This window comes from Lepisosteus platostomus, chromosome 11 (genome assembly GCF_059453375.1).
Source record: "Lepisosteus platostomus isolate fLepPlt1 chromosome 11, fLepPlt1.hap1, whole genome shotgun sequence".
NCBI classification, from domain to species: domain Eukaryota; kingdom Metazoa; phylum Chordata; class Actinopteri; order Semionotiformes; family Lepisosteidae; genus Lepisosteus; species Lepisosteus platostomus.
In genome coordinates this window covers 13,915,359-13,942,580 of record NC_142621.1, presented here as the reverse complement: position 1 = coordinate 13,942,580, position 27,222 = coordinate 13,915,359, and the positions used below count along the sequence as shown (strand labels likewise).

The window sequence follows — 27,222 nt, the reverse complement described above, 5'->3', positions numbered from 1 at the left end:
GTTAAAGCATTTAAATAAATAAACGTGCTCGTAATGTTGTAGGAGTTAAATGTGAAACCATACTACAGGATTGTAAAGTTAAATATTACTCAGCTTGTCATCCCTGATACAAATAGATACTTAATAGAAAGTAACCAAAAAGGTTTTTTAAAGTTTATCCACTAATATAATCAATTTCAAATATTATCACGATTTCAAATATTACATTCCTTTAATTATTCATATAAAATCAGAAATTTCAGTTTGCACACCTGCTGAGCAATCAAGGAAATAAAACCATAAAACTAACAGAAAAGCCGAGCAAGACTCAGGCTGAAGTGAAAGCAGTGTTCAATTAAAGCATAAAATTCAAAACCGTTCTCTCGTCTTGAATTTAACACCTGTTACAGTACCTTTGTCGTGTGAAAACCGTGATATTAAAATTAAGGTTCTCTGTAAAACCATTTTGAAAACCACAAAACAGCTGTATTAATCTGCCTTTAATAAGGCATCTTTACCAACATAAGAGATACTACAGTCATTGAACAAAACAGCCTTAAATTTGCATTAGCAATAAAGCTTCATTTCATTTATTCATCAGTTATTCAAAGCACAGAGGTTGTAAACCCATGCATGAACTTCAAATAACCTATAATACATAAACAGCATTAATCTGTGGACATAACCTGACAGTAAGTGATCCTTACTAATTAATTACTTATTACCTTTAATCAGATTTGTCAGTTATAAATTCCTCATTAATAGTTACTTCAGTGCTAACAACTTAGGAATCACATTGTTTACAACTGTTAACTTATAATTAGCTGTGCTCCACATTTCATATGGTGTAATTAGCTAATTGTTTAAATAGTTTCGTGAGTTTCCATTTTGTGGCTGTGTTCCTCACTGCCTTCTAAAACCAGTGACTAATGTTACAGCTAACTGATAAATTGATATATTGCCTAACTTTAATAAAAAGCTAAATGCAGTTAAGACTGTGGAAAAAAACTGATCTAAAAAATGTTGATTTGGAGTGTGTCTTTACTAGTCATCATGTCTACAGTATAAAGAGTAACTTTACAAAAAACGTCCTTATATATTTTGGTTAATTGTAATTTCTCTCTTTCATATCTTAGTTAATTCACTAAGTAAAAGTCTGAACTATCATGGAATTTATATTTTATATACATTCCTTTATAATTATAAAAATGCTTTTTTAAGTTTTTAAGGTTTTTAAGTTTGTACACCATTAAGACACAAACAACTGTGATACTTTTGCCTCTGTGGGAATTTTATCTTTACACGTACAGTATAAAATGAGAATATTCAGGACATGTAAATCTTTTAAGGAATTTCATTACTCTCTTTATAAAATATTTTTAACATGCAAAATATCAAATTGTTCACTTGCTTTTTAAGTATACACATTTTTTACATGCTCTGAAACGGCACTACATTAAAGTAGGAGATACTGGAAGAACATCTTTCTAATACCATTTTAAAAATTCAATTCAATAAAGAAAGCCACTATTTACAATTAGATGAAACAAGCAAAAAAAAATTAACATCCATTTTTGAACCACTTCATCTAATTCTGGGTTGCAGGGGAGCTGAAGTCTAACCCATCTCCTTTATTTATAAGTGCAAGGAAATAACTCAAAATACTGATACACACACAAAAGCCTAAACTCTTCTTCATCCTGCTAACCACACTTAGTTATTGATAGTCTCTATAAAAATACTGGGGATCTAAGCTGTGTAATGGCTTTCAAACTTAAATCTCTCTCCAAGACCCCTCAAATGCAGAAGTAAATCGCTTGCCAAAATGTCCCACTGCTGTTATGCCCTGGATCTGCCCTCTGTCCCCAACCTGTCTGTCCTAGTTTTTAAAATTGCCTTCTCCTAAGTGGTCAGGTGATTGAAGACGGCTGCTTGTGCCTACAGCATTCTGGGGAATGTGGTTCAGCCAAAAAACTTAATGTTTTCTGAACCTACTATCTACCGTATAAAAGACAACCGTGTATAAAACTGCCTCAATTCTTTTGCTTTGCAAACATTTTTCAACTCAAGAGTTAAATTCCTTGTTCTGCAGCGTGCTCATATTCCTTAGATCGTCTAGGGATCAGATTATTTACGAAGTCAATCAGACAACACTCCAGCAGTGGTATTAAAACATTGTGCACTTCTTAGTTTGCTGGTTCTAGGGACACTCATCAGGGATGCCTGTTCTGTTGTTCTGTTTTTGGAGGTACTAACTCATTGTCCATCAATCTATCTCCTATTCATTTTCTTAAAAAATCAGCACTGCATATAGATTTTCTCTGATGATAATTATTTATGTATAATACATATTTTTGATCATTTTCCTGCTGCATCAGGGTATAAAACTAGTCAAAGTCATTAGTGCCTTAAAATTTTGCAATGGAGAAAACGGGCTTACTGTATCTACTGTATGCAACTGTACATTATGCCATTGCATAAATGCTTCAGATAACTTGGTATTAAAATTTGCTCTTAATAACATGCCACAACAATAAACTAACACTATAGATGGTGACATGAACAGTGGACACGTTATTCTGTTATCTTCATGCTTACTTTTTATAAAAGAAGTACAAGTACTTTCTTGGTTAATTGTTTTCAGTTCTAGCATCCACTGTCTTCCCTTTAAGGATTCACGATATACTACATACATCTACTGGTTGAAAAACATTACATTTCTGAATTCCTCTGGTATAGGAAGTGACCATACATTATATTCTCCACTCTTGAACATGAGAAATCTGGGAGCAGCTGAGCTCTGTCAAAGTCTTTTTTCCCAGTTTTCTAGAGAAGGCCATTCCTTACCCTCACTTAAAGCTGTTGTTGTTTAATAACTACAATTTTGACCCTTAACAGCAGCTGAAATGGATCTGGTTGGCTTGTCTGACCAAAAAAAATATTTGTACTAAGCGGAAGCCCCTCATTCCCTCTTCTGGCACCATTAGTTCCTGGCCTGTTTTGATATTGTTTATGTGGAATCCTCTACTGCGCAGGTCCATTGAGCTGGAGAAGTGTGTGTATGTGTATATGTGAAATCCTTATTGCACAGAACCTCTACCATTGCTGATTTTTTTTTATTTCAGGAGTCCCTCGTGGGACGCTTAGAGGTGAACACCACTGCGTGTGGGGTCGACATGTCTTGTTTTTAATTGTTCAGATTTTTCTAAGTTCAAATACTGTATAAACATGTTCACCAAAAGGAAGCAGATCAGGGATCTCAACTTTACATGTCCACAGCACATAGTAAAGACAACATAATAATACTGAAAAACACAATGAGAATTTGTTTTTCCATTTCACTTTTAATAAAATTACAATACAAATAACATACCCCTCAAGCATCAAGTTTAGGAAAATTGTCCCTGCTCAAACCAAACTTAAAAATGCAAAAAGGTACAGAATATTTGCCAGCAGGCACAGTGGGTGTATTTGAATGGAAAATTAACAGAAAAAAATCCCCTTGTTGGAATGCCCTTTTCTAATGGCAACTGCGTTTTAGATTGTGCTCAATGTTAAGTATAACAATTATCCTTTAGCTTTTACTATAATTTAATTGTACAACATGTTTTAAAATGCTTTTGTGTTCATGGTCATATAATTAGGGGAACAACGTTGGCACAGAGGTCAGGGATTCTGAATACCTGTAAATTATTGAAAAATCCAATAAAAAAAATGAGATTTGAGAAAAAAAGGCACAAAAAATGACATGAAAATAGAACATCTATGAAAAAAAGATTAAAGACTATAAGTAACTTAAGTCCACTTTCACCACTATATAATAACAGCAAACAGCACTGCATTAGATAGATGTTTTTAGCATCTAAGAGTTAAAGTAATATGATGTACTTAATAAAAGAAAATGAGTAAAAGGGGTTAAATGTTTCATGATATTAAGAAAAACCTCATTTATTATTTAGAACAATATTAAGATCCTGGTAAAGTAATATTATTTGAGTAGATGCTTTAGAGTACAAAAAGCAGATATAAATACATATTTCCCTATAGGTCTTAAAATTAGCGTAAGGCAAACCAGCAATATTATCAGAGATAAAGTAAATGGCTTTAAAATCACTTACTACATGTACACCTCACTGCAGACATTACATGTGATAATCTTAAACAATGTAAAGCATGGTTTAGTTACTGCTAAACAAATACGAAAGGAAAAAGATGCAATCTTACAAAAATGAATAAACAAGAATGATGGAAACAAATCGGGCATCTTTGCTCAGTTCCAAGTGCAGTTGGGTGACAATTCATTTATACTTGCCCTGATTTCCTGTTTTTCTTTGGTGGGGTAAATGTAGGCATAATGAAGGGTGTGCAGGTGAAATATGTGAGGCGATGGGACAATTCCCTGAAGAACCTTTAAAGCTACATCACACATACTTCTTGGACAAAGAAAGGTTTGCTTTCTTTATGCTTTGGACTTTTGTTTCTTAAAATCTGCTCTCCAGAATGATGTGAACATGCAAACAGCACAGCATAACTGAATTTCCCAGCTGTGACTAATTCGATGCTCAAGACAATTATTTTATTTATTTTACAGCTGTTTTCCGTTCTTCTTTACCCTCTAACCTTTCTTGCCCTTTCATCCAAGATCCATGCTTCTTTTACACCGAAGGACCTCTGCTGCCAAGATGGCTGCCATCCTTCAGTTATCACAGTACTGTACCTTTAAGACGGACAGCATCAGCACTGTGATAACTGAGCCAGGGCAGCCTGTCACATCAAGCTGAGGTATAGATTCCGCAGTGTAATGGGGTCAGACTTGAAGCAATCCTACACATCATCCTTTGCCTCGAAACTGTGAAAAGGAAGATTCAACAATCAAATTCAAATGGCATTGGAGGGACACATCTAAGAATTAGGATGTTTCAGGTACAGAAGTAAGGTTTCAGCACATATGCTGCATAACTACCAGGAAACAACGTTTCGGTTGTGGAGCCTTCTTCTTACACCCAAAGAAGGCTCCACAGCTGAAACGTTGTGTTTCGTTCCTTCTCTTTTCAGCATGGAATAAACCTATTGTTCCTTTGTCACCAGTGCAGTCCATTAATGATAAGTTGTTGAGTGACTCCAGTGACTTCAGAAGGATGTCATACTATTGTTCAGCCCTGCTCTGGTTTTGTGTAAACATTAACAAGCAGAAACCTAATACTGCTTAATTTCATTTCAAACACACCGACACTAGTGGTTTATTCTTTGCCTCTGAAGTTGTCCTCTGTAGTAATCTGTAAATTGCACAGATAAAATACCCTGGTTGCACAATAGGTGGCACCTTAGAAGTGTTTTTAAAAGGAAAAGTAGAGTCTTCTTTACTGAAACCTTCTCACTACATAAGATTAACAAATAGTCAAGTTAATTCTTGACCATGTCTACAGTATGTAGTCGATCCTGACAAATAGAATAGCAAAATACTGCCAAAATAAATATTTTTTTACAAAGTACTATGTTTTAATGAAGGGAATAACATTTTTTTGCAATTTGTAATTTTAATAGAGATGATATCCTCAGCACTGAAGTAATCTTTCTGGTTTGGTGTTTGTGACGGGGATAGTCATACAATTTATTTAAGCAAATTGTGAACTTTGTAAAGTTGACTTGCAGTGTATTTTTCACTAAATCTATTTGGATCATTCTCAATGTTGCTGAAAAAAGGCATTTTAAAAATATGCAAACAATCATCATGATATTTATGAATTCAAAAACCACACAGTCTCAAAGCATGTTATTTTACTGCAAAAAAAAGATATTATTGTCCTTTGAGATTTTGAGGATTTTATCTTTTAACTACAACTCATGGTTCATTAGAAATAACACGAGAGATTATAAGTCACGCTGTATTGTTTATTTTACTTTTGTATCCTTTCAGGGTCTGTTTTGCTTTATGAAGCTTTATGTAGCAAGCAGGATTTTAAGAGTAGTTTAAAATGCTTAATTATATTCCTCAGAATGTAATATTTTAATCTTGGCCAAGCACAGATACTGTAGAACAGACTGAAAACAACCTGAGGTACAGTATTCACATTTAAGTTCACATTTGATTTACTCATGCTAAAACAGTAGCGCCTGTTTATTATGGCTGAATCAGAACCTTCTATTATACCAGAACTAAGGATAGTACATTGACCTATATAATATGTAACAGGGTCCTCTAAAAAATGTTGGACACTTATTTGCTGTAATTTCAATTACCTGAAAACAAAAGTAAATTATCTTGTAAACTGGATGTTAGTATGTTTTTATTTAAACTACAGGTGCATTTCCTATGTACACTTCGTTCAAATTAAACTTCCAACTGCAAATTTAATAGCCTTTTTTTAGGATGGTAAAATATAACAAACTTCCCTATAAATGTATCCACTCGGACTCAGGCATGAAAGAGAGCATAAGACTGGTCAAGCAAATCTCCATTTAATGTTGAACTATTACTGCTTACTTCAATGAGCCCTTCAAATTAAACACGATAATACATAATAAAGCGCAAAGCAAAATGCCACGTTACTGCAACAGCAGCCCTATCAAAAATCAAAACAAAGGCGTGCTGCTTCGTGTTAATTTAACGTGTACTGTACGGTATCCGCTATTGTAGTTTCTGTTATTTTACATTCAATCAAGTAAATGCCTTTCAACAACAAAAATGACGTGCGAATGTTTTAAAAAAGACGATGTTTACTATAATATGGCTAAGGCATAAATGCATACATACCACGAAACACGCACGTCAAACTTGTTATGGTCTCTGCTGCGACTCCACCCTCGGATCGCTGTTTCTTTCCAGCAGTCCAGTCACACTGCCTCTTCAGAGAAGCCTCCTCCCCCAGTCGCTCCGCCCTCCTCGCTCAGCCCTTCATGTAAACAACTCGATTAGTTATGTTTGCCATCACAGGACTGTAGGGACAGCTGCCAAAATTATTAAAAATAACATCTGCGCGATGTAAAAAAACACGAATAGGCAAACAATATGCACACGCATGTGTTACCGCACCAGTTCTTGTATCACCAAAAGATGACCACATCCTGAACTATTAAGAACAAAGCTGATATAACATAGGTAAACATTCAGGTGCATGCAAACCCCATAGACCTATAAATGAATATATACGAGTACAAAAGCATTTTTTCCAAACAAAACGTTAACTTACTTTTTGCGTGCAAGCGCCAATAAAGCGCTATCGGCTGTGTAACGGAAAATCAAATTTGATTTGTAATTAAAAAAATACTTCAGATATATAGTATTCGCAATAATTTACAAAATGCACTGCAATGCACTTAATTTACAGTATTAAATAGAATTAGTGTTATGCTTTTGCCAGTCTCTGTAGACTTCCATGTAGACGAATGCTAACGCCCAACGCTGCACACACCCCTTTCAAAACGAAATTGTAAACAAACCTGATGCAGACCTCATAAAAAGAGAAACTTTAACGCCTTCTAGTATACATGTCGAGTACTTACATCTAACGCTTCTGAGCATCGCCTTTCAGTACTTTGCTTGTTTTTTTCCCTGTATTTCCACGAACATTTTCTAATGACGCAGCAAGACCACATTGTACAACGTGATTGTCGCCATTTTTTGTTGTTATTGAAAGCTTCTTTTTAACCATGTGACAAAATAAAAAAAGCTTCCGGGTCTCGCGAACTAAGGAGAAACAGAAAGAGTGACGTGGTCTGTCACCAAATGTTTCGACATCGGTTTAAACGGCTTTCTTCTGAGTTTCAGTTATTAATATATTTGCACTCGACTTTTGGTGCTTTATAACGTATTTACTTTCGTTGCATTGTCGCATTTTGGTCCCAGTCGCCAGCAGTCGTTCTGCGATGAGGCAGTCAGTGCCAGAGAAGCTGGTGTTAAAAATGCAGGCTTGTGCTTTCCTTCTTCCGAGACCTGTCATTATGACCATTTAAGGGTGTAAAGATGAAAAGCGATCAAAGACATTCAATTTGTCCTGCTTCTTTCCGAGAAATATAATTCAGAAGAAATTAAGATATCAAATTGCGTATCAAGAACAAGTAAGGAGTGCGTCAGAATTCTGTAAACTAATACTACAAGACAAGGATTCCTTGATTGCAGTTTATTAATGCAGACCTCTCCAGTCCTGTTACTGGGAGACAACACACCTGCTGGGTTTTGTTCCCGAACTCACATAATTGTGAGTTTTTTTTTATTTTGACCCCTGTACAAAATATTATAAAATGCTATATGTGAATAAGACAGCACTGTGTAGATAGAACAACAAGCTATACAGACACAGCAAAATTATGTTTAGGGAATACTGTATGGAGAGAACAAAATGCTGTGTAAAAAAGAACAAAACACTATGGAGAGACAACAAAGCTGCATAGGCAGACTACAATGTTGAAGCAGGAGAACAACATGTTTTATAGGGATGCCAAAGCATGTTATAATGACAATGACATATGTATAGGAAGAGCAAAGTGCTATATAAGAACAACAAAATGCTATAAAGGGAAATGCATAGGGAAAACAACACACAGTATAAGAAGAAAACCATCTTGCAGGTCAAGTGTTTTTCTATAACAGACTTCATCAAAGAAAAATTCTTAACATGATTGCCTTTGAAAGTCAAAGATGAACTGAAATATTTAATGGGATCAAGACTTAAAACAATGTGCCAACTGGGAGGCTATAATCAATAACTACCACTGCTGCACCTACTGCAAAGACTGTGCAGTTTCATTGCAAATTGCACAAAATTTATTTATATATTCAATTCTTATTTCCCTAATTTCTTGAATTACCACTTTACCAGTCGCTGACAGGTAATTTGTGGTAAAGTAATGTGGTTTGATCACATTATGCAATCGTTTTTAGATGTGTTAATTCAATTTCAGCAGACGTCTGGCAGCAGCCTTGGTTTAAATCACTTCTCAATGAGCTGTCATCCATGTGTGGTGATCTTTTACTTAGCACTGAGGTCCAGGGGCTTAGCAAAGGGAAACTGTTGCATCGATTTCTTTCAATTGTGTCAGGAATCCAAGCTTTTCATGGAACCAAGAAAGCCCTCGGTACCTATCAAACATCAGGCATAGCACGGCTGCTGGATTTGGCATTTCTAACAAAGGTGTCAGAAATATTGAGCAGCCTGAGGTGTGAAGTGCAAGAGAAACAAAGTCAATTACAGACATGACTGGTCCAAAGTGAAAGCTTTGAATTCAGAATTTAACTTTCGGGTTGTATTAAGTGCTGAAGAGGAAAGTGCAACATTTTCCTTTTTTGCTCTAAATGCTGGTAGAAATCGAGCTGTTGATGGCCTCCTGGATATTAGTAAGTACAGTGAGTCCTTGAATAGGCCGGGTCTAGAATTCAACAACAGATTTAATGATTTAACAGCAGCAGGAGCTGTGCGTAATGTATTCTTGAAACTCCAGCGTATGAATAATAATAATCCTTACAAGTATATCGAGCTTTTCTGGACACCCCTCCACTACCAATGTGCTCCTGGACGATGCAGCCAAAGTGTGCCAGTGCGCTCACCATACATCAGCTACCAGCTAGTTGGAGAACAGGAAATGAAGCCATTTCATAGATGTACTGTATATTATTAGGAGGTTCTGATTGGCTAAAGGCCAGGGGGAAATTTGGCCAGGATGCCATGGTTACACCCCTACTTCTTTTGAATGAACATGGAGAGTAATGACCTTGGTTGTTTTCCATCTGAAGGATGGAACCCTTCTACAGTATGGTTTCTCCATCAGTGTGTTGCCAGTTGTGAGTTGCAGCGTGATATAGCCTGACCATAATCTCTGGTTTGTGAAATGACATTAGGCCAAGCTGCAAAGCAAGCAGAGAACTTTGCAAATTAAACAGGAAGAGCAAACATTCCTTTTCCACTTTCTTCTGGAAAGACCCACTGACAAGCACAGGAGAAACAGGGAAAAATACCAAGGGTCTGCAGAAGTTGGGCACCAGTACCTGAATCTATGTGCTCAAGGGCAGATGACAGAGGCGGTGATGTCAAGAGAACCCCAGCTTAAAGACCTGCTTCCTGAAGTGCAGCTGAAGGAGCAAGACCAGAGGCGTGGTGCCTAGTGCCATTGAACTGGTTATAGACATCCCTGTGCCCAGTGGTGAGTGGCAAAGGGTGTCTCTCACAGGCAGCGTCCTGGGAGAAAGTGTAATCCTGTGAGAAAGCAGGGGCAAAGGAAGAAACATCTGAGATAGCACTAGCATCATCAGCACTGATGTGCTGGCACCAGGCCTCACCTAGGGGGTTGATGGTGTCAAGGAACCCAGAACATCACCTGATATAGAAAGCCACAGGACAGTGGCTGTAGTGGAACGAGCTGACTCCCCGTCTGATGCAGTTATAGGACTGGTGTCACTCTAGGCCTCCATTGCTATAGAACAGCATGCTCCTCTGCTTGTAAAAATCTTTAGCACAGGGGAGTGCTAATGGCTGTTGGTGGTCCCTTGAGTCCCAGTGAGGCATTGCTGTGGGCTGTCTGGTGTCTGTGGGACTCTGGGATTCAGACAATCTGGGGAAGCTAAGAACCTACACTTCCTCTGGTGATATTTCTAATAGGGGGCTGCCACAGGACAATTGTGCAAATCTACAGTACTTGTCACATTTACAGTGGCACAGAAGGGTTCTGGTTACCATTGTCATGCTCTCCTGCTTCAGTACCAGCTGTGGGCACCTATGACATGGGTGGAGGAGGAAGTTCCATTCTGAGACAGGTAGTGTATAATACATTAATCCTTGTGAGTATAGATTCCATTACTGAGCTGCCCATACAAACTCACAGACCAGACGCAGTCTCCGTGAGATGTTTGATCATTCTGGGGAGCACATGTCTATGTTCAGCCCCAATCAGAAGAAAAGACTGTTTCTTAAGCCGGTACAACTATGACAGGGATCCTGCATAACCTTGGAACAGTTCTCCAGGGTCGTCTTAGTCTCTAGGGTTCAAATGAGGTCTTGTCAGCAGCATATGTTTCGTCACTATGATTTACCCTAATAAAGACTGACCGACTGTCACAATTGTAATCCGTCCTCTTAAGGGCGCTCTGGCTCTTTCACATTTAAGTTGATTTTGTGCACCTGTCTCCTATCCAGTCCCTCCTTTATAAGCCAGATGCTCACTCTATTCCAGGCTCTGCATTGGAAGATGGACGCTGGAGGCCCGCCTACGACCAAGTCGCCTTACGTCCACAGCTTGAGGGCATAGGCCTCCTATCAGCGTTCTGACCCAGCTGAGTCTGGGGCTCAGAGCACCTGGTCCCGTTATCATCATTTTTATTCCCTCTTCCTGCACCGGATCCCGTTCCTGTTTTTAATTTTGTCTTGTTTTGTCTTGGATGGATCACCCGGTACTGAAGCTTTGAACTTCACCTTGGATTTCCCTTCGGACCTCCTTGGACTTGATTGCCTGGACCATCCCCCCAAGCACCAGTGCACATTCATCAACCCCCCTGTTCGTCAACCTACCCAGTTCCTCATCGTCTCCTCCCTGTGTCTGTCTCACTCCCTTCTGGATTCTGCAGTCTGCATAGGGTCCTGATCAATGCTTTGACTTCAACAGGACTTCAGCTCTCCCATCAGGCAGAGAGGAAGAGAAGCATCAGGAAAAGAGGCAAAAGAGACTAATTTGGGCTTTGGAGACCCAGCAGATGAAGAGGGGTTGAAGGAAAACCCCAAAGGCTTCAGCTCTGTCTGGGCACTGGTGGCCAATCACAATGCTCACAGTATCGCCCACGTACTTTCAGATGTTATAATGATGGGCAGAAAAACTCTGATGGAGGACACTGCAATGGTAATTACTGTATGAAAGTACACATGTTCATTAGAATTCCTTTAATGCCGGGGTTATTGTAAATCTTTGCATAGTTATCCTGACACAGTGTGTATTTGGGGTGTGGCTCAACCATTGGGATATGAGGAAACACTGAAGCACTGAAGTCAGAGCAAGTGAGTGGGTAGCGGCCAGACAGTTAATCCTTCTCCAATGCAGCTTTGTCCAACATGGAATTGATTATACACAAAACAATTAACGGGAGCAAATATTTGTCGAAGTCGACACTATGACATTTGAAAGAAACTATTAAGTTCTCAGCTTCCAAGTAGATCTTCATAATTGACAACCATTCAAAGCTAATTCGTTTAATTATGTATACTTACCTTTATTTACCGTCATAAATGCTTATGCTGTTTTTATATAACATGTTCTTTATTATATGTATTCAATTTCATTATTTAATAAATAATGTGTAAAGTTTATACAACTCAGATTGCACTGTTATAGAGTAACGTAACCAAGCGCGTACTGTATTTTATTTCTCTGTGTGTCAAACTGCCGCTAGGCGGAGCTGCAACGCTTGCGAGGAACCTTGCAAATCAAAAGACAGCATTAAATTATCCTATTGCCTCTTTCGTACCTAACGGAGCATTCAGGAGCGCTGGGATATTACTGCATGTCTCCCGATAATCGTTTGAGTATCAATTTATATAAACTGAACAGCTATTTTTATTCTGAATGTTGGTTTGGGCTCTTGACTCAACGCGAAGGCTGGATCTAATTCTAGATGGGACACTGCTATTATGCTCTTGAAAAACCACTTCACTCAAAGTACTCAAGTAAAATGCGCGGCTGTCCGAATGAGTACAAATGTAAGTTACTTTGCTTGAAAGCGTCATCAAAATACATTAAAATATAAGTTCAGATCATGAAAGACTACATCTACCATAATTCCAAAGTTTTAGCGATTACATCCATGCGCGATGTCGTCCGCATTCTTGCATGATGAAGTGTAAGGAGGTGTTCAGTACCAAGTGGGACTGGTTCTCATTCAGTTTCGTCGAAAATACAGTTTCTTAAAGATACAGTAAAGCAGAAATTCCGTGGGTGGAGAGATTAATCTTTTACTGACTTGCTCTGAATATTTTCCATTTGAATGTAAAAACGCCATTTTGCAGGAAAACAGAGGACTTGGGAGGTAAGGTTATTACTATTATTTTAAATTCTGGTATTTTCTGTGTGTTTGCTTTTTAGAAAATGATGGTAATTTTGATCAAACTGCACCGTAGACCCGTGGGGTGAAATAGTGTATAGCGCTGTAGTGCATAACTGAAATACACGAAGATACTTTAACTTAATTAGAAAAGTTTAAGAAATTGCTTCCTTTAAGTGGGTTTCTTGATGCGCTCTAATCAAAATGATTAAAAGTCCAAATGTTATTATGTAAGTTGCCACCCCCACAGTTTTGTTCTTGAAAAATGCTAGGTAAAAATGGAAATTGTGAATTTCAAGAAATAATTTACGAAATGTTTTAATCTTTAGCTCAAATACACGTATCGTGTAAAGAAAACGAAATTGCAGAATAAGAGAGTTTAATTGGTATTTTTGTTGAATATCAACCGTGGATATTTTATTGTACTTATTTAAGTACATTTTAATAAACATACAGTATGTTGTGTAAACTGTAATGGATGAAACAGGCATTTACTATTCTGTTAAATGTGTCTAAAAGTAATGTTATTTCAACATTATGATTAGATAAGTCAGAAGAAAATGGCAAATAAGTTATTCCGAGCCATCATTATGGGTCCTCCGGGCTCTGGGAAGGGAACAATTTCTCAGAGAATCGCCCAGAGGTTTGGCCTGCAACATCTGTCCAGCGGTGATTTCCTCCGGGAGAACATCGCAGCGAGCACTGGTAGGTGAGCTCTTCTGTGAGTTTACAGTGGGGGTCTGAATTTTCTGCAAGACTCCTATCATGGTGTAGCCTCCGTGTCTGTATGCGTGAGCTGCTTTATGAATTTCTCTTTTTCGAGTACTGGGTTTATTACAATAAAACACGAAGCATTTTGCTTCGATAAGATCGAAACGGAGCGTATATTTAAACAACATAGAACGTCTCTTGAAAAGCTTTATTTTAGATGCAGTACTCAAAAGCATAGGTTGAGGTTTTATAACATTAACCCTTCATCGAAAAGTGCTTAGCGAAATAATTATTTCCTAGATAGAACATATTCTATATAGAATGAATATAGTACAGTATCTATCGCACAAGCACTGCTGTGTATCTGAATAGTTGAATAGCGGGGGGGCTGAAAATTGAGGATGAATGTGGATACAGTAGCTCTAATTTTGTTTGGCAGCGCTCGCAGGATGTGTGCTACACGGTAGTTAAGAACATTGTTTCAGGGTTGTGTCACTAATAATTGCAAGGGTAAGGAGAATGTTTTGATATGGAATGTCTTGTTTTTAAACAAATGGAAAGTTGCACTCCTAGCGCAAGTCTTTCATGAACCTGTTAGAGAACACAAACAGGAACAGATCACCGTGTTTGTTTTTGTCATGTGCCGCTACAATAATTGGCGACTGTTTTGTTTTTAAACACATCCATTTTAAAAGAAATGCCAAGTACAAAAATAAGGGGCGTCTTTTTTCAACCGTGGTCTGTACATACTGTATAGGAATTGGCGTGGCAGAGAACCGCATTTGTCACAACGAAACAAATGCCTGAAAATATTAATTCAATGAAAATAAAATAAGATCAATTCCTGTTAATTCAGTATTTAGAGTTTTACGCACGCCTTGCTGTTTGTTTTTTAGAAAAGACTTCAAACATTGAAAGTGTTTTGTTCCTCTTTGTGCATGTTTAACCATTCTCAAAACATAAGGCTCATGGAAGAAATGTGGAAAAAAAACACGCGGCTAGGGTTACAATTGAATCTCTGTTCCTCTAATTTCAAGGGTATACTTAAGAGCTGGAAACCATGTTTATTTTAGAATTAGCAATTTTTTTTTCTTTGGCACCAGATTATTTTTCTTCCTTTTTTTTCTGATGTGAGCTATTTGTGATTTCAGTAGATGCAAGGTTTCGAAAATCACCTTCAAAACCTACATCTTATAAATGTCTGCATACTTTACAAATTATAATGAATACTAATTTACCTTCTTCATTAGTTATTGTTTCATCACTCACCATAGTAGAGTTATCAAGACTGCTGTTGTTGTTTCTTGGAAAATGACTAGTGTGACCTACATCTGATGATTTTTTTTACAGCTGAACATTCTTTTACTCATTAAGGCATTAGCTAGCTTTTGCCTGACTGTAAACGTTTTTTTTTTCACAGAGGCGGGCATTTTGGCACAGAAATACATTGAAAAGGGTCTTTTGGTTCCTGATCAAGTTATAACACGTTTGGTACTTACCAAACTGGAAAGGATGACAAGACACAGCTGGCTTCTTGATGGTAGGTACACACTACAGTTACAGTAGTTAAAAGGAAATATGAGCAATGATTGATGATTGTTAAAGATTAAGTACAGTATTACACAACTGAATTGTAGAGAGAGCAATCACTGTGGGCTCATGGTAGAGCTGTATTTAAACACAAGATTAAGTAAAAATTATATGTGATATGTCTAAAGACAATACGGATAGTATTGATACAGATAATGAAATTCACAATCCATGAGCATTAGTCATAAAATTAATCAAAATGGTCCTGTATATGCCATTGATATTCTGTCTGAGAATTTACCCTAATCATGAATCTCTATTTAGTATCAAGATAATTTAATAAAATGGCTTAGGAAACAGTGATGTTTTATTAATATAAATATTCAAAAACTGTCATGTGAAAATGTACTTTGAAAGTTTAAATAATCTCAATAACATATCTAGCATTTTTAGGTTTTTTATATTAAAGGTTTAATACTTAGACTTCTTATACAGGAGGACTTAGTTAAGAGTTATGTTTAATTAAAATTTAATAATACAAAAATGTTCTAACACACCCTGAAATTATTTATTGGATGGGTGCCATTTTGAACTATTAAAATTAAAATATGGATCATCTAAAAACATAACTTTTAATAAAAATACTGTAGATGATCCTGACACATTCAAAAATGCATACTTTTCAATTTAAATACATATGTATGTGGTTTATCCACCAGTCTCTTGATATTGTTTTTTGTAAGCTCTAGAATGAGAGTAGAATATTTAAGCAAACTTACAGTAGTAATTGGTAGTTAGTGATTGTAAATACTGGGGTTGGTGACAGACTTTTATAGAGATCTGAAATTATATGTGTTTGTAGTGTTTAGGGATAGATGGTTAAATTGTACTGATGTTTAATGGATGTTAGTGTTAAATCTATGAGTTTTTATTGAGTGAATGCGAGATGTAAATTGTAGTGTCATCAGCACAGAGAATACAATGAGGATGTACTCTGATCTCTAATAGGTTATTCATGTATAAGTAAAAGGGAAGTGAGCCAAATAAGGTACTCAGATTTCACATGAGGCCTCTTCTTATACAATAGTCACTTATTTATCAGCTCAGGTTCTGTTGCCATTGAAAGATAGTCAAAAATATTTTAGATATGTTTAAAAATTGCGATGTTGTAATTTATGACTAGATTATAATTCAGAGTCTAGAGGATTTTGTAGAGATTAATGAGGACTGCATCTATAATTATGGTATTATTAAGAACAGTTCTTATATATTCAGTTGGAAATGAAGTTGGTAATGATGTAGACCTATTTATGTGAAAGCCAAAATGATTTTATGACAGGAGATTTGGGGATTCTAAATAACCAATTGATTGATTTTCAGGTATTTGTTTCTATTGCTATTGAACTATGTGCAAAATATTAATCTGTAAAACATAGTGTTCCTCAATCTGATTTGCAGATTAGGGTAATCAAGCCTTTTTTTCCCATTGAAATGTGAAGGTACCATGTTAAATGTAAAGGAATAATTGGAAAGAATTAGTCAAAATGGAAAGTCTAATTTCCATTCCAGAATAATGTATAGCCCAATAATTGTTCAAAGACTGAATGACTATAAAAACAGGAAAATACAGTGAAAAAAACAGGAAATACAATCCTATAATAAAATACATTTTATTAAAGCAACAAAGTCAGTAAGTGGAGAAGGAGTGAAATTGTTGTTCAGCTGAGTGAAGTGATGATTTAATGCATTAATGCATTTTTTATTATTTATGAATCTGTGACAAGATTTCTTTGGATATTACGTTTGATTTAATTCTTTTTCTGAATGCTAATTATAAAGTTGGAATGACCGAATTTACCCTCACAACAGTCATAAACCCAGTGGGCCAACCTTTGTCACGTATCTGTACAAATAAATGCTAGAAAGTCAATGGACTGCTAATGGCTTATTGTGCACATGCCTATCAGACAGGAGTAATGTTATTGTGGTGTTAGAAATATTACATTTTAACATAACAAGTTCACACATATGAACATGGACTAGCCAGAAACAGCTCAACAGCCAACAGCTCAAAGTAAATGAGTTGCACAATAACTGGTTACCTAATCACTGAATTTGTTAAATGATCAGAAATGCTGCCAAATTCTACAGCTCAGGGGCAAAATTGAGTTCTGAAAAGGAAGAGATGGAGGAAGTGAATGTCTGTGGACATTGCGGTTGAGTGTGTGTCCATTTAATTTTCTAAAAAAAAACAGGAAAAAAAACAGCTTTTTGTTAAGCTCTCTTGCTTAGCAAGTTTATGGAAGCACGTGAGCCACTCTTTGAGGTTCATTTTCTATTGTGTTATTCTTTTTAAACTAGACAAAGGTTTCAAGCTTAAAGAGACTGTTTGGGGCATATGAAAAAAAAAAACCCTCTGCAAAGAAAATCAAAGCTTATTCTTCTACAGTGTTGTTCTACAGAAATGATGTTCACTTCAATTGGTATGGTACACAGTCTAGCTTTGAACTTTTAGACCATTTGAAAGACCATTACCCGTTTTCAACACAAACTGTTTCACTGTATTTTTATGTGCAGGTTTCCCGCGGACTTTGGCACAGGCACATGCCCTGAATAGCACCTGTGATGTCGATTTGGTCATCAGCCTGAACATTCCCTTTGAGTCACTGAAGGAGAGACTCAGCTCAAGGTGGATCCATCCTTCTAGCGGAAGAGTGTACAACATGGAATTCAATCCCCCACAAGCAGAGGTGAGGCTTATCTGCTGGAAAGCGGATTTCTTTCTTGATTTTTATGACAGTACAACAGGCACATGCACAGCTATGGTTGCTCTCCATAACAAGCATCCATGAGGATCCATTTGTTTGATAATGGGGACTTCCCTCCACCTGGATGATGCGACGGCAGCCATAGTGCGTCAGAACGCTCACCACACACCAGCTATCAGTGGGGAGGAGAGCAGAGTGATGAAGCCAATTCATAGAGGGGGATTATTAGGAGGCCATGATTGGTAAAATGGGAAATTTGGCCAGGACGCCCGGGATTACACTTCTACTCTTTTTGAGAAATGCCCTGGGATTTTTAATGACCAAAGAGAGTCAGGACCTCGGTCTTACGTCTCAGCCAAAGGATGGACCCTGTTTACAGTATAGTGTCCCCGTCACTATACTGGTGCATTAGACCCACATAGACCACAGGGTGAGCATCTCCTACTGGCCTCACTAACACCTCTTCAAGCAGCAACCTTAGTTTTTCCCAGGAGGTCTCCCATCCAGGTACTGACCAGACTCACACCTACTTAGCTGCAGTGGGTGGCCAGTTGTGAGTTGCAGGGTGATATGGCTGCTGGCTAGGTATAACATTACCTTTGCAAACATTAGAACCGCAGTTGTTAAAGTTTCATTTTAAACTGTATTGTGGTTTTATCCTGGCAGATGTGGTCTTAGAAAATGTACGATCTTAGCAGCTGTCATGGATTCTCAATTCACTTTGTAGCATCTTTTATGTTCTTCACAGGGTATCGATGACATCAGCGGTGAGCCTTTAATTCAGCGCGATGACGACAAACCTGAAGCTGTCATGGCAAGGCTTAGGCATTATAAAGACATTGCCAAACCAGTCATAGACTTATATAAGTGAGTACGAATCAAGAAGTACCTCTTTCCTATGTCTGTTTTTATTATAATAAAGACTGCATAAATATCTTGCACAGGGAGGTGGCCAATGATGATAGGTTAAGCTTAAGAAGTACCAGTATGTATGCAAGTACAGACAAAGCAGTGCAGTATTGTACTTAGCTTATAATTACAGATCTTAATCTGCTTACACCACAAGTTCTTACACCACAATGAACACTAAGATGACTCAGTAGCATTACATTGTGGTGAATATAACAGGTCAAATGAAGCTGTAATAACTTATTGAATGATTCAATTACACTGACAATCTTAGGAGTTTCCCACTCAGGACTTTAATTATAATATTTTCAAATGAAAAAAAAATAAAACTATCCTATTTCATATAGTTTTGTATTAATTGTAGACTTACCTTCTCAAAATGATTTCCACATTCTAATATGGTTATAGATTTTGTTGTGAGAGGCAAGTCTTGGATTGGCTCTGTTTGTGTGTCTCGAAACACACTTCAAAGGGAATTCCTGATTTATTCCAGAGTTTCATATACAGCTACACTACAGAGATTTTTATAAATATGCTCACTCCTCTGTCTGACTGTGATCTAAATGTCACTTTCTGAGACAGAGATATTGACCCCTCTGTAGCACTTTGATTTCCCTGTATCGTCTCCATTAATGTGATACTTTGTTCTAAATCATACAGTTGCAAAGTTTAAGACCTTTAAAGCGATACTTTGACCTTTGTCCCAAATGTAACAAAGTTAGGCTTTGTTTAATAAGTTATCATAAGCCATTGGAATGTGGCACATCTCTACAGAGACCACAAAAAGTCCTTTTATAAAAGTGCTGGCAAAGTAACACTGAAAAGAAATACAGACATGTTCTAGGCACAGGTAGACACACTGTCCTAGAGAGAGAAACAGCACAAACACAGTGACAAAATGGAGTGATAATATTTCAGGAAGAAAATATCGTTTGGGGACTGGGTAAAATGAGAAGACTTTCCTCAGCTGTAAGTTAGCTTTGAAAAAAAGCATTCTTTCCTTGATCTGAATTCCCACTAAGCCCAGCTGACATTAGATTTCTGAAATATGAACGCCTGTATCACTGCAGGAGATATCAAAAATATGTATTTATTATTTTTTTTATTATTATTCTTTGACTGCCTTTTGTTGTTTTTGTTTCTCCAGCAGTATGACCTCATTTTAGATGTAGGGATTGGCTGTTCTAGAGATATCACAGAGCAGAAAGCTGTACAAGATCACCTGACTGAATGCAGCGATCCCATTGGAGGGTTCAATTCCCCTTTCTGACTTTGCTCAATTTTAGCAGGCAACAGCACTGTAGTCCTGAAAACAGTGATGCTTGCTGCTTTCTGCCATGAGCGAAATGATGGCAGTTGTAACTGCTGAGTTAATTCTTGAAATAAATACAGTATGCCTTTCAAAAACAGCAAGGCCAGGTCTTCATTTTAACGTTTATTGTTTTATTTTTTCTTTCAGGACAAAAGGAGTCCTACACTCTTTTTCAGGGACTGAAACTGATAAGATTTGGCCCTACATTTACTCACTACTCTCTTCAAAGATCCCTCCTGTGCACCCTGATGAACAACAGGCCCTGTCACTCTCTGGTCGTGACCAGTAAGAGGACTCTTCTGCAAGGAAATGACTGGAACATAGGAGCTATTTGACCATTGGATCACTTTAAACACAATTATGTCATTTAGAACCATAGAGTTGAAAAATAACATGTATGTAAAAGAAGATTTAACACTTAAAATTGCCCTTTACCTGCCACTGTAATGCTTTGTAGTATTTTTTATAATACATATTTTACAGAAATATTTTTGTAATTTGCATGCTATAAGCTGTACTGCACCCAAAGCTCGTACAGTAGGTCTTTGAGAATGATGGAGATCCAAAAATCTGTACATTCTGTTCAGTACATTCTGAGTCTGTACTTTGAGCCTTTTAGTTCTGTTTTCCTCTCAGGTCTCTTTCTTAATTTGCAATACCAGATTCACTGACTGCAGGAATGGAACTCACAACTGGGTATGAGGGACTGGAAATCAATGGGTTAATACTGAACACACCAGACAGAACTTATCACCAAACGGAGCCAGGTTGAACTCAGTCTAGGCCATTTTACTTGGCCTTGATGTGCTTCTGTTCAGCAGCCATCTGCTTAAAAAGGTGAGTTTAATCGACAGCACACAGTGTTGCCCTATTTAGTTTATTGCAACAAGTCTGTTTGTTTTGGTAAATTGCAGTCTTTTTTTCATAAACATGTCAGTTTTATTTTTTCTTCAAGATACAGTAGTTGCTGTATATCATTACTATGAATTTAGGATCTGAAGAGAATAACGTACTTTCTGTTATCTTAGTCTGTCGATGTTAGTGTCCCTGAAGATCAAGTTGTCTCTCTGCTATCTTAATCATAGTGGAAGTGCTTTAGTCATAGTGACCTGAAAAAAGAGTTCTTTATAATAATCCCATAAATTACACTAGTATGTGTATTAATCTTCCCATCCCATAAATGTATCATCTAAACTGAATATCAGTGGCTCCTATTAGAGGACAATAGCATATTTTAGAGACCTCTTTATAGAGAAATATTTTATATTATACTCCTTTCAAACTTTTACCATGAAGAATCAAAGTTGTTGTTAAAATGTAGTTATAGTTATAAGAAGGTATTTAATAATTTAAAGGGGAAACTCAAGTCAGCCTAATCAAAAGAGAAAGCTACACTGCTATTACAATGAAAGTTAAGCAAATGGTGGATGTTTCTCCTGGATACAATAACAAATGCTTATATATTTAACAGCAAATTTGTCAAAAGGAAAAATGTTATATCTATATGTATTCCCATTATTCTCAGTTATTCATATGCTTTTCTGGAGAACCTAGTGAAAATACACAAAAAAGGATAAGAACCAACATGATGCAGTTAAAAGGTCAAATGAATAATCCATATACATTTATTTTGGAAAATACATCAAACATACTGTATTCATTGGGTTGAAAAATTGTTTAATTTTTGAGGTACAGGTATTTTTTAAAACACGTATTGCTTTTTTAAGGGTGTCTTAAGTGGCAAATATAGTCTTCTTTTGTAGCTTGTAATATCAGTTTTTCCAGCTCTGTCATGAAATTAAATAGGTGCTAACAGATATGTGATTGCAATGAATGATTCATCTACTACAGCATTGCAAATTTTTGCATTACTTCTAAGGCAAGTAAGAGGATGAATGATTAGTGCATTTTAATTGCAGTTAGGTGATCGTGATTTAAACCAAGTGTAAAGTTGAAGTAGTACTTTAAACCAAGTTATAATTTCTATTCAATTAAGTTTAAATGAAATCTCAATTATGGGGTCAGTTTGCAGCAAGTTTAGTTGAAAAAATATACCAGTTATAAGGCTTGTTATATTTGTAATGTTCTTTTGCAGTGTTTACAGTGCAAAATATGAATTCTGTATTAGAATATAAATTCTATTATACAAATACAAATATACAGAATTTGTAATAGAAGAAAATATTAATATTAGCATTTTAACATTCGTCAGTAGAGATACCATAAACCACATAATGTACCATAGCAGCTGCTCAGGTTGATGCCATCTTATTATCCTAGCACACTAATTACTTATTTCCTAAGACACCTGCTGAGTTTCAAAAGTCAGCATGCTTTACTAGGGAGCTACCAGTTAAAGTGCTACTAGTGGGAAAAGCTAAATGCTCAACCATGAACACTGAAATGTTTACAGAATGGAGCAATAGTTTGCCTTCCTATTGCTATAGAAATAAGAGGAGTAATCCCACTGCAGATTGTGTACAAGAACTTGCTGGGATTGGTCATTAAATCATATGACAGCCAGAGACTTGTGTGATATTTTGCTTTCTTGTGGGGAAGCATGTTTGGGGCAAAGCCCTTATATTTGTCAGCCTCCATGCAAAACACCCAAATGCACCAGCTGCTGCTTCGTCACTTACTCAGGGATGGGCATCTCCAGATCTTAAGGGCTGCAGAATCCTCTGGTTTTCATCCTACCTCTGATTAATAATAATAGTAATAATAATAATATATTTTCTAACCACTTAATCCAATTCAGCATGCCAGCACATCGCAGGGCAGAGACAGACAAGCACACACTCACAGCACAGTCTAGTTTCCCAGAAGCCAATTCACCTACCACTATGTCTTTGGACTGTGGGAGGAAATTAGAGCATCTAGAGGAAAGCCATGCAAACATGGGGAGAGCATACAAACTCCACACGGACAGCACCCCAGGTCTGGAAACCAGGGCTCCAGCCACTGCTAACCACTGTGGCAATGTGCTGCCCATCATCACCATCAACATCTTCATCATCATCACAAGAATACTAAGAAATAACAATTATTATTAAATTATAATTGCATTTATGAAACATTCGCCATCCATAATTGCTTTCCATACCTCATCCACCACAGGTGTGCCATCAGTATATCTGTAATGTGTACTAGCAGCACCACTGCACAACATCTGAAGGACATCACCTCTTATAGCACTTATAGTCCCAAGTCACAAAAATGAAGTAATTAGATGAGAAATCGAACTACCAGTTTTTTTAAGTCTTAACAATTTGCTATTTGGAAAGTACCAGCAAACCTGCAGTACTACAAACCACAAGGTCTGGAATTACCCATCTCTGCTTGATCATTCTGCCCTGACACATACGCACAAAGACCACATCAGTAATTTACTGTAAGTGATGGAATAATTTTATTTGAAACATATTTTGAAGCCAACAGCAAACATCAATGTTAAATATATTACAAGGATAGCACTTTACTTGTAACTTAATAGGTTAGTTGGACATTAGAGATGGTCTGTAATACAATGGTATTCAAAGGAGGAGTATGATGACCAGCTTTAAATATATTTCTTAAGTGTACTGGCACATGAGCTGATTATACTGTGCAATACTGTAATCTGTAGTATGGTCTTTCTTTACAGTGTGATGGGAGCTTTGTGATTCATTTCTGTAAAAAAATAAAATAAATTATTTTCTCAAAATCTGTGATGCCTTGTGCAATCAATTTTATTGACATTGGCATGAAATTCCATGTTTGTGTTTTATCGTTTGTGTTTATAATCTCTAAAACTGGTTGCTCCTGGACATTCTAAGAAATACGACTGGAAGATCGTATAACATACAATTTAGGGATTTATGATATAAATAAAATGTTTTTAAAATATTATATCCATAGTACTGTTGCGTGTGCAGTCGTCCGTAGGCCAGTTTCTGTACCGTTCAAATCTCTGAAATGCATCACTGCTTGACTGAGATTTACAGCAAATCGTGAGATGTATCAAGGATAGCTGAAGCTGTTCATTGATACAGCTTCATTGCCTGTCTTTTAATTATATAAACATCCGTTAAGAAATCATCTGGATTCATGCAGAATCGCTTTTACGATCAATTACAGCTACAAAATGTGTTGTTTTCTTCCGTTAAGACAACAATGATCATACAGCAGGACCGGAGCTCCAGTCCGCCACTTCAGAATCCACCCCATGTTTTTCACCATATGTTTAGAGCTTGCCTGAAGAAGTCGTGATTTTACAGTGTGATGCTCCATAATCCAGCAGTCATCCTGTACGCAATAGCCCATAATTACCATGCACCAATACCAGGGATTGATGGTACATTTACCTCTATGACCTTTGACTGGCTGTGAATGACAAATCAAAGGTCAGCACTTCTCAAATCAGCTGGGGTTCCGTATCTGAAGACTTCAAATAAGAGGAGAATGAAAGAAACTGCTCAGAGAGGTATGGTACCGGGAAATCCTTCTTGGAATGCTAGAGTAAAAATACTGTAGGTGCTTAGGCTATTCAGTGCTACCGATTTGGCAACTAGAATGATTACGCTAAATTTCAGGTCCCAGTAGAGGTCTGTAAGTATTGTATAATTTATAACGCCAGTTTTTTGTTAACGGCGACGTGTTTATCATATTGCATTAAATATTTGATATAAATAAAACTGAGTATGCTCGGGGTGCTCGTATTGCACGTACATAATTAATTTTAAAGTGTTTTCTTCTGTTGGTGTTATGAAAAACGTGATCTAAGTACCATATTGCATGGTGATTTTGTTTACAGGAGAACAGGCGACTATACATTAGTCTTCGGTAAAGATGTTATTTTTGATGACAAGGCCTTTCGCTGAGATTAGAAAACGGTGCTCCTCTAAAAATGTTGTTTTAATATCTCAAGCAGTGTTAACTATATATTATATTCGGAAGCATTCAGTTTTACATATCTGCATTACATCTGTTCAATATCAATTTCAGTTTCAGAATTCAGTATAATATTGGAATATTTAAATGTGCTTTTTTTAATACTAGATTCCAACAGTGCTCCGAAAGTACTAGGAATATTAGGGATTACTGAGTACATGTATTTTTGTTTACTGATTGGAAAACATTGACGATTTAAGTTCGATGAAAATTATGTATTTTAAATCTGAGCGTCAGGAAAAGGAATGCCCAGTGTGACGCCAACGTACTGTATCACATCCGTGAACTTCCATTTCATTCGTGAGGTTCATTATAAGAAATATAGTAACATTTTGTATTAAACTCCGCTTTCGGTTTCCGAAGTTTTACGGTTTTAATAGCTAGAACCAAGTGAATGCATATTGAGAATTCCTCTTCGTCCTTGTGAGATGCAAGCTGGGTTGCCGAAGAGTTTCAGTTAAACTCCAGTTTCCCTGGTTTCCCTTACGTGCCTTTGCCGCTGCCTCCTGAAAGATGGAGACTACTGATTTCACAGCTGTGTTGATGTAGGCCAAAACCGTGCTCCAAAACTGAAGAGAAATGAAAAGAAAAGCCTCAGGCAAGATAACCTCTGCTTAAGGCTGTGAAAATGAGTTGTATTTTATAGTAACCTGTACCAATAACTGTATACCCCTTACCCACTGAAGGAAGTCAGATTTAGTGACTCATTGAGAATGTTGAACCTTTCCAGTGATACCTGCATGATGTTCTTATATTTAAGGAGTGTGTCCAATGGACAATCCTTGAATTACTCAATGATTATTGTACCTTTACTCTTACTAAACAGAGAACAGCCTCTGCTTTCAGTGTGAAGGCAGTTGATTTACTGTTCAGCTATATTGAACATCACTATTTCTACTTTATACTATTTTATTGTATTTCACTACATCTGTGTATCTGAAACTATAAACAGCCAATGAACATGTTTTTCAAAGAATCATTACTTGGACCACTGCACCAGAACTGACAAACCAAAACCAAAAAATAATGATTTATTTACATTTGTATGTTAAAACGAATACTACCATGATAAGAGTAAGACCATTTTAAAGCAGTAATTATACATGTTTTAACTCAGTTACAAACTAGCCAGTGTCTGAAAAACTACAACATCTCATGGAGTGCGATGTCATCTGCATAACTGAAGATCAGGATTTAGCATGTTTCTTTTTAAACCGTCCGCACACCGTGAATAATCAAAGATCATCTTATTGAAATAATTAAAGGGATATCAACAGATAAAACTTTAACATTTGATGCATTTGATGCATTTACAACCCAGTGAACTTCTTTAGAATAAGTCATTTAAAGTGAACTAGAGGACACAAGTGGAAACTACTGTACATGGAAGTACATTTAAAATTAAGGGCAGGAGACACTTCTATACCAAAAACATTGTGGGAATGTGGTACTAGCCATCCAGCCATGTTGTTGAAGTTGATACCCTGTTTTAGCTACAAGTAGATGGGTCATACAGTCTCCTCTGATTTGTAACCATTCTTATGTTCTTAACCAGTTTGATCAACTCTGAATCTATCTGTAGCTATGCTGAGAATGGTCTTATGAAATTAATGCTGAATTGTATAGCAGCAGTAAGTGGTAGCTTCTGTCCACCTATGCTGTGAAAGATGGATCAAGTATGATTTCATCAAATTTCATACCAGATTTTTTAATGCATCTTTTACTAACATGCTAAATGAAGAGCAGAGCTGTTATTGTTATTGTGTTGTACCATTAACAACCACAAAGAGTGTCTTCCATACTTGAACTATTAGGTTATATTCTTAGTGTCTCATTTATGCTCTTTTTTATCTGGAAGGGTGGGATAAAATAGCCTGAGTTGTTTAATACATACTGGTTGGTTTTGTCTAGTTTTTGAATATGTAATAAACTGTATTTCCCTGAATGCTGTAGTGTCTTGGTTGAGGATAGTTGTCATTCTCTTTGTCATTGTTCCTGTTGGATGCCAAAGGCCTGACTCATGCAGAACTGCTTGCAATGAGAACAGTAACATGAAACTGGTTTGA

The 27,222-nt window shown here is 36.8% G+C and overlaps 2 protein-coding genes and 1 long non-coding RNA gene across 6 annotated transcripts in view; 2 read left to right on the top strand and 1 right to left on the bottom strand.

Annotated features, from left to right (window-relative positions):
* Positions 1 to 3,303: 3,303 nt before the first annotated feature.
* Positions 3,304 to 7,746, bottom strand: LOC148652044 (uncharacterized). Its single transcript, XR_015925213.1, has 3 exons — positions 7,483 to 7,746; positions 6,734 to 6,872; positions 3,304 to 4,828 (listed from the first exon to the last, which is right to left on the bottom strand). It is a non-coding gene; the product is annotated as an uncharacterized LOC148652044 (long non-coding RNA).
* Positions 7,747 to 12,414: 4,668 nt separating this feature from the next.
* Positions 12,415 to 21,719, top strand: ak4 (adenylate kinase 4). Its single transcript, XM_088598577.1, has 6 exons — positions 12,415 to 12,982; positions 13,543 to 13,702; positions 15,129 to 15,248; positions 17,816 to 17,988; positions 18,755 to 18,873; positions 20,375 to 21,719. Exons 2-6 carry the CDS (start codon positions 13,558 to 13,560, stop codon positions 20,514 to 20,516), a joined length of 699 nt encoding a protein of 232 aa, XP_088454703.1. The 5' UTR covers positions 12,415 to 12,982; positions 13,543 to 13,557; the 3' UTR covers positions 20,517 to 21,719.
* Positions 21,720 to 24,445: 2,726 nt separating this feature from the next.
* The window catches only part of dnajc6 (DnaJ (Hsp40) homolog, subfamily C, member 6), a 33,503-nt gene continuing 30,726 nt past the window's right edge, over positions 24,446 to 27,222 (top strand). For 2 of the 4 annotated variants that reach the window (XM_088598574.1, XM_088598572.1), the window contains exon 1: positions 24,446 to 24,689. The gene's annotated coding sequence lies outside the window, so the exon portion shown is untranslated. The other 2 variants (XM_088598575.1, XM_088598573.1) reach the window with 1 other exon arrangement.